This window comes from Lupinus angustifolius, chromosome LG06 (assembly GCF_001865875.1).
Source record: "Lupinus angustifolius cultivar Tanjil chromosome LG06, LupAngTanjil_v1.0, whole genome shotgun sequence".
Taxonomy (NCBI): Eukaryota; Viridiplantae; Streptophyta; class Magnoliopsida; order Fabales; family Fabaceae; genus Lupinus; species Lupinus angustifolius.
Genome location: NC_032014.1, coordinates 31125846 through 31134188, shown reverse-complemented (window position 1 = coordinate 31134188; position 8343 = coordinate 31125846). Strand labels below are relative to the sequence as shown.

Below are 8343 nucleotides of genomic sequence, written 5' to 3'. Positions count from 1 at the left end.
TATATATGTCTTTCATCGTAGTTGAAATATTAATTATGGTTGTTCAATTACTGTAGTTGAATTAGGATTGGTTGCATATTTATTTAATCTATAAATCACATGTTGATGTGACATTGGATAATGGGTGTCTCAGTGCACGAGACACCCTCCTAGTTGAGTCTGAGGAGGTTAGGTGAAAGCAGCCTTTCTCATGGTGTTTCCCGGATTTGAAACCATGGCCTCTAGGTCACACGGAAAACAACTATAATGAGACTCACCCTCTTGATTCAGCATTGGATGATTTTACTATTTACCTATCTATCCACATTGTCATACAATAGTAGAGGGAAATATAGTTTTATGAGTTTTTACTGTTTGTTGCTGGGTATTAGGAAAACTCCATGACGAAGTGAGTACAATATTGAATTTTGGATTGTCGGTTGGGTGTTCCTCTTGCATTGATGAGATATTTCTTGGTTTATTGTTTATAGTTGGAGCCGAGGCTGAGGAGGCAAAGATTGAGCTGCTCTTGAACGAAGTGAAGGGCAAAAGTGTTGTTGAACTAATTGCTAGTGGAAGAGAGAAGTTGGCTTCAGTACCTTCCGGAGGTGGTGCAGTTGCTGTAGCTGCTGCACCTGCAGGAGGTGCTGGTGGTGCTGCTGCACCTGCTGCCGAAGCAAAGGAGGAGAAGAAGGTGGAAGAGAAAGAGGAATCCGATGATGTAAGTTTCAAGATTGCAGCATTTTTGTTGTTATTATACAGTAAATTCACCAGTCTTCGCTAATGTTTATATATTATCTTTTTTTCTACAGGATATGGGCTTCAGTTTATTTGACTAAAAGATTTCAACTGCTTTATGCCTATGAGACTTACAGAAGTTAGAGTTTTTGCCCATTTGTAAGGTTTTGTTGCTTGATTTATATATTGGATTACATTTTTATGGGTTTTTTGCCCTTTCAATTGAGACAATTTAATGGCATCCAACTGTCTGATATGTTCCTAGTAATGTTTTGAATTTGATTTGCTTGAATTATTACTAAGTTTATACTTTTCTTACTACACAAGTAGGGCCTGTTTGAAATTCAAGGCTAACTCTGGCCTATTAATATATCATCAGCCAAACTTTAGGACATTTTCCTGTGTAAATAAGGTTTGTAAAGTTTAGGTTCTGACCTCAATTCATTGGCCTATAATTTAATAAGGTTTGTAAATAATTTGTCATGTGTAAGTCCACCTATAGACAAATATTACAGCAATAAGTTATAATATATTTACTTACAATAGTTTGACTTGTCAAACCTAAAAGGCTTTTTTGATAATGAGTCTTGATATATTTAGCTAAATGGATTCTCAAGTTGAGCCTATTATATGTGAAACTTTAACAAGGGCCAGAAATAGACTATGCCGAAGACCCTTACCGAACAATCTAACTTATTATCATCCCTACTTATTAAGCTTGATCCCATTGATTAACTAGCATCGGAAAATTTGATTAACTAGCATCGCATGCTTTATACTTTGTGCCAGAATCTTGTCATTAATCAAAACACAAAATTATAAAATTAATAAATTATAACTTTTTGCTCAATCACAAATCTTTAAACCAGAGAATACCAAAAACTATAAAACAGCAGAGTTTTCCCTTGCATGAGTTAGGGTTTGCAGGTAAGCCTTTTTAGATGAAGAAATTGAAAGCTTGTTTAGTAATATGAGCCCGTTGACATTTTTAAAAATTTGTATTCACAATTATTATTAATCAATTATAATTTTTTAAATAAAAAACTGTTCATTTCTAGAAGTTTGCGTATTTCTAATTTGTATAATAGAATTAATAATTAAAAACAAATAAAAAAAAGTTCAGTTTGGAAAATTGGAGGAGAGATTCACTTTACTCTTCATCACAGTCATTAATTATAGAGAAATATCTAATAGTTTTAATTAGTGAGTAGATCTAGACCATTAGATGTCCCTAGAATTGATAACTAAGATAGAAATAAGTTTCCTACTTTTGGAATCGAGTAAAAGGTTTAAATTTGATGTGATACTACAAAAAGGAAGAAAAAACATTATTACATAAGAGGAAGGGTGGTTCTCGGTACTTAGAATTTAGTGGGTACAAACCAAGCCCCACAGTTGTCACATATAACACACGACATGTTCACGTCGTCGGGTGCATGTTCTTCACAAATACAAATGCCACAAAAAAACATAGATTGGCATAGTCTTGTACGTGACTCTATACTACCAGTGGACCCATCTTAGATACCACCATGTTATGCCATCGTTTTTCTCATCCAACCTCTTCCTAAGTCAATGTCATTGTTCATATCTATGATTTTGTTCCTTCATGCCCATATCTCTATTTTGACCCTTATAACTTAGGAGTCACAACTTTTATGTCAAAATATGTATTATTTTATGTGACATTTTTTATTGATTATAAAATTAAATCATGAATTAAATGAACCAGAAATCTTCTTGAGAAATGGAGAGAGAAATTCTTATTTATACATTTATAATGAAAGATAAAAATATCATAATTATATTTACAGGATAAAAGTGTTACATTCTTATATTTTTTTCATGTTGTTTTTTATATATTTGCCTCTCTCCTAACTCGAATTAAATGTATACCGACTTATATGAAATAGTATTATACATTTTGGGATAAAAGACTTGCTACATGTATCCTAAGGGCCCTCATTAATTTCCAAAAACTCCACAAATTATTAGAATCATGTGGAGTTGCTATTTTCAACCACATTATGTAACACCACCAACCACGTAAAGTTTCAAGCTTTTCACATAACACATGGCACACCACTCCCCCTAAGGCTCAAATTATTTGTCATCAAGTTTAATTACGAAAGTTGGTTGACAACTACACTTTGACATTTAAGACTCTTAAAAGAGTGTGGTGAATAATCAACTGTATAGAAAGAGAAAAGGAGGCAAAATGGTTAAAATTGTTGGTACTATTTCTTATTAATTAACTGTACTTTTCATCCTTCCCCTCCTATCATCATCAATAATAATCAATTATAGTCTCAGGACAACAACTTTCATCAGATACAGCATCTTTATCTTTAGCAAAAGGTGGAGGCACAAATGGAGGTGTTGTACACCTTAGCAATGCCCAACTCACACCTTGAAAAAACGAATGGTGCTTAATTGTTGAAGCCCCCATTGTTGACCCTAACCTCCTTGATGGGTCCTTAACCAATAACTGTGAGATAAGGTCCTTAGCATTGGCAGGCACAAAGGGTTCCTTAGGGAACTCAAGGGCTCTAGCTACAATATTTGCTAAGGTTAACTCATTATCCATGCCCCTAAAGGGTGTGACACCATAAAACAACTCAAATATGAATATCCCTAAAGTCCACCAATCCACAGCACTACCATGTCCCTCACCAGACACAATCTCTGGAGCCAAGTATTCATGGGTCCCAACAAAAGACATGGACCTTATATCAATGGGTTCAGTCACAAACTCAGGGCCATTATGTTGGTTTTGCTTCTTCCTCTTGCGTTTTGGGTGGAAACATGAAACTGCTGGGACTATACAATTGGGTAATATGCATTTTGATGAAGTGAAATGAGAGGGTTCAATATGGTGTGGGGCTATGTGAGGAGACTTTTGATCAGGTTTGATCTGAGCCAATGGGGTGGAATCATTACATTTTAAGGAGAGATCAAAATCAGTGAGCATGATGTGACCATCTGATCGAACCAAAACATTCTCAGGTTTAAGGTCACGGTAGACTATACCTAACATGTGAAGGTATTCAAGTGCTACTAACACTTCTGAAGCATAGAATCTGTAAACACCATATGAATAATAGTAGAATTAGCATTAACTGATTAATCAGATGAATCCAAACTAGGACAAGTTAAGTTTACTACAGATTGGTATATATAATATGTGTTTTTTATTTTATTGTTATTTTGCATTAGTACATTTTAACATTTTCATAAAAATATGCATAATTAATTATATTTTTTTAATTAAATAACTCTACAACCAGTTTGTAGGGTCATAAGACAAGAAATGTTCTTTCCTCTGAATTTGTCCAATGCTGTGTGATATGGCAATAATAATATTCTCAATCCAATAAGCAATAAGAAAATATCAATGGGACTGCTTATAAATGTTTGTGACCTGTGAGTTAATTTGAAAGGTGAGTGTTTCACATAAGACATGCAAATAATGCCAATAAAACGAAAGCAAAATGACAACTCTTCATTAAAAAATAGATTTTTAGCAAAACCCTGTTGAAAGAATATGAAAGATGACAAGGCCTTCGCTTTCATGTACATATAGATTTTTCTTAATCACTTAAAAAATCATCAAAATACAAAAATCAAGTTTTTGTATCAAAAGATATGGTCGACATCATCCATCAAATAACGTTATAATGTTCCAAAATATGAACCTAAATATGTACTAATAATTTCAGCTATAATTTTTTTGATATATATCTACTTCTAAAAATTCGATTAATATCCATTTGATTCAAACCTCCATGTGAATCTTTATTTGCAAACATAAAAATTTTGAAAATAAAATTGATGGGCTCATCTAAAATGAGGAAGGTAATTTTTTGTTAACTAATGGAGTAATATCTTTCAGATGTATGGCTACCATTATCAAAAGCAATAAACTCTTCTTCCTTTGACAATACATGAAAATCTAATGGGGCTTACAGTACCATACAACTTTTTTATTGGTTTTTAGACATGATTTAATAAATTCTAAATTTCTAATGTAATCTAAACTCAATAAAAAAAAATATGTGCGGAAACACTCTGAATTACTGACATAAAGATGGTCTCAATTTAGAGAATCTAAATCAAAATAAATTTTCTTTATCCATAAATCAGGAATGTATGTGAAAGGGCAAAAGCAAATTAACGTTGAAAAAGCTTTTAAATAAATTATTAACTCCCATTTAATTATTATATAAAAATAACTTGATCCAGAAATCCCGCAAAAAATTATGGAATCGAGGATAAGTATTTTAATTCCTCACGTTTATTTATGTAGAATTGGTATTTTAAGAAAATTGTAGTAAAAATAAATACAAGTGTTGAGGTAGAGTTGGATGAGGAATCCAATTGAGCTAAAATGATGCAATGATGAGTGGTCGTTTTAAAGTACTAATTATAGGCACATGAAAGAATGATTATGCTATTATTATCGTGATTGATTATTTAAGCAACACACGTGGTGCCTCTCACGTAATCAAAAGGTTAAGTCTAAGCTCGAGAGACATGTCAAAAGATAGGATCGGATCATTTGTCTTAAATCGTGTCTCATTTCTTGTCCAAGTCAATCATATATTAACACGTGAATAAAATAAAAATATTTAAAAGTAAAAAATAATAAAATAAAATATTCTGATTGGTTTGAAACATGGAGTGAGATACTGTTTGACATAGATGATCTCCGTCCCAAAAGCTAATTCTACACTTGACCTACCTATAATTATCACACACCCCTACTATAATGTAAAAATTGAATATAAATTGATCAAAATAAATTTGTTTAATACACATTAGAAATCGAGCTAAAAACAGAGAAATATGTGGTAAAAATGGTGATTAATAAATAAATGTGTACCGAATTGGTAAAAAATAATAATATGAAGGAAAAAATGAAATCAAAAGTTGAGAAAAATGGAGTAATTACTTACTCACTATTGCACACATTTTTATTTAAAAAAATTAATAATAGTAATAATCATTATGTAAAAGAGATTAAAGAAGCAAATTAAGAAAATAGTGTTATTGGATCTGTTGTTATCAGAGTTAGATTTGGAGAACGGAAATGAAGGTGGATGGAGAGACATTTTCTGGTGACAATGACACAGCCAACGAATTGAAAGGAACCCACATTCACCCTCCATTCTTCACTCACTCATCTTATATTATTAAAAATGGAAAAAATATGTGTTGACTTTGATTTTTTTCTATTTTATAAAGAAAATCTATACAAGGTTCCAACTTCATCTTTAATAATTTAAATAGGAATCAAATAAGTATTTCTATACAAAATTTTAAAAAAAAATATATGTCTTTATATATAAATATTTTAATTATTAAGTATGAGTAAGGAACTAAATTGATATGCACGTTTTCAGGCAAATAATTCGAGTTTTACTAAAAACAACATAAATTATTCTAAATTTAAAATAAAAGTAAAGCATTAGTTAAATATATAGTATTCAAAAAATTAATATATTACATGTTTTATTCTTATTTTTAAAAACGCAACAATATTTAAAAAAAAATAATCACATGGTATAGCAACTTGCTTTGGGTAAAACAATATATTGATGTAATGATGTAAGACTTTACTGATCTTAAGATGGTCAAAAGATTAAAAGTTTGATTCCTCGGAATAATATTTGTCGAGAAAGACAAATACGAAACCTAAAAGGATTAATATTTTAACCAAAAGGATGAGAGGATACACTTGCTAATATAATTTTTTTTTATAAAAGTTGTATTATTTAGATAAAGTGATTGTCCATAAATTAACAATAGAGGTCCCTAGCTTATAATTTAATGTATGGGTGGGTGTGAGTTTTTTTATGTACATAGCCAACAACCATTATAAAAGAGAGTTATAGTTGAACATTTTTTATTTCACATCATTTTAATTAAATAGCAATAATGAAGAAAAAAAATGAAGAGCATACTTAAAGATCGATATACATTCAATCCTATATTATTTATTTATATTATTATTTTTGTAAAGACTTTACGAGTAAATGATGATATAAAACTCATACATTATCAATACGTAAATATTTACCTGACAGCGGTTTGAAGGAAGCGTTTGTTAGGGTGGCGTTGACGGAGGACGTGGAGGTCGCCGCCGGGGCAAAACTCAGTAAGGAGAGAAAACCATTTGGGCGCATCAATGGTAGCATAAAGAGTTGGAAGAAAAGGATGATCCAACAATTCAAGTATTTCCCTTTCTGTCCTCGCCCTCCCTTCCTTACTCCTACTCGCTAATTCCTTCTTATCCATCACCTTCGCCGCGAACATCGCCGAACCATCGTTAACTTCGGCTAAGTACACGGAGCTTATGTCTCCGGCGCCGAGGCGGCGTTTGAAGCGGATGTCGGACGGGAGGATGCGGCGGGTTGGGGACTCTGAGCGGATCCGGCGGATGGCGGACCAGCGAGGGTCGGAGGAGGGCGCGTGGTGTTTGGTGGTCGGAGTTGGTGGGAGGTGGGCGGAGGTGGAAGCGGTTATGGTGGTGGTTTCGGAGCTGAAGCTGGTGCTACGTTTGATCTCTGCGGTGGTGGAAGAAGCGAAGCTAAGGCTTTGAAGGTCGTCGTTTAGATCATCGAGCCATGGCTCCATTGAGATAGGAAGAGAGAGAGAATGAGTTTTTGAGTTTGAGTGAGAGTGTGTTATATAAGAGCTACACTCATTTATTCTACTCAAATGTCTTCTAAACTATATCTTCTACCAAGATTATTTGTCCAACTTGATGTTCCCAACCGTATGGTTCCGGCCATTCATATATAGATATGTGGATTTAATATATTACTTTTGTCTAATAAAATTAAAGTAAATTATTATTTTTATTTGTTGTTAAACCGTGATTAACCTGAAACGGTGAGACAAAGAGTTTTAGGGATAGAGGATCACATCGTACTAATAAACATGTTATATTTATTAAAAAAAATTAAATATTTATTTAATTTTTGTTTTAATATAATTAGTTTAGGATAATTTCGAATAAAGATCCTTTTTATACGAGAGAAACAAAAGGGGAGTGTTGGTTTGTTTTCAATGGTCTTGTGTTTTTCTATCTCAAAATGGATGAAACAGGGGAAAATTAGAATGGAAATTTTCTTTGGGCTCCAAACATGGGATTGGGTCACTACAATAACCCTTGGAGTTATTAACCGAAAGAGTAACAAGCTTCTTTTTTTAGAGTGAATGTTATACTTTATAGTTTATTATGGGATCCAATCACTAATTTTGGAAGTGAAAATACATGTTCTTTATCTTATGTCTTGGTTTAAATTACATCCAATAATTTGGGATTATCGACTAAAAAATGTAAATGATTTTTTTTACTACAATCTATAGTTTTGGTTATATGAGATTCTTCATTGGAAGTTGAAAATTGAGGTGCTCATTCTGGAACAAATAGTTTAGTCCTAGGCTCCTAAGCTAATCTTAATTTATTTACCCACAAACCTATTAAATTTAATTAAAAAATAAGAAAAGATGAAGTTCATAAAATTGAAATGCTTTTTTATTTTTTATTTTTTTTCATTATGCTATACATCACTAGTGGGTTGGACGTTAATTAATGATAATGTAATGAAGGTCACCCAC

The 8343-nt window shown here is 32.3% G+C and overlaps 2 protein-coding genes across 3 annotated transcripts in view; one reads left to right on the top strand and one right to left on the bottom strand.

Annotated features, from left to right (window-relative positions):
- LOC109351145 (60S acidic ribosomal protein P2-2-like) overlaps positions 1-999 on the top strand; it is a 1804-nt gene extending 805 nt beyond the window's left edge. For both annotated transcript variants that reach the window (XM_019592509.1, XM_019592510.1), the window contains exons 3-4: positions 471-700; positions 792-999. In XM_019592509.1, coding sequence (XP_019448054.1) covers positions 471-700; positions 792-818 — 257 coding nt within the window. In that variant the 3' untranslated portion in view covers positions 819-999. The remainder of the gene's footprint in view (positions 1-470; positions 701-791) is intronic.
- Positions 2937-7414, bottom strand: LOC109351144 (serine/threonine-protein kinase D6PKL2-like). The gene is made up of 2 exons (XM_019592508.1): positions 6797-7414; positions 2937-3797 (listed from the first exon to the last, which is right to left on the bottom strand). Exons 1-2 carry the CDS (start codon positions 7351-7353, stop codon positions 3005-3007), a joined length of 1350 nt encoding a protein of 449 aa, XP_019448053.1. The 5' UTR covers positions 7354-7414; the 3' UTR covers positions 2937-3004.

Bases quoted from the DNA above. Each gene is read 5' to 3' on its own strand.
- LOC109351144 (XM_019592508.1), bottom strand. From the start codon at position 7,353: ATGGAGCCATGGCTCGATGATCTAAACGACGACCTTCAAAGCCTTAGC. The intron at 3,798-6,796 runs GTAAATATTTAC...TGGTGTTTACAG, and splicing joins TTCCTTCAAACCGCTGTCAG to ATTCTATGCTTCAGAAGTGT.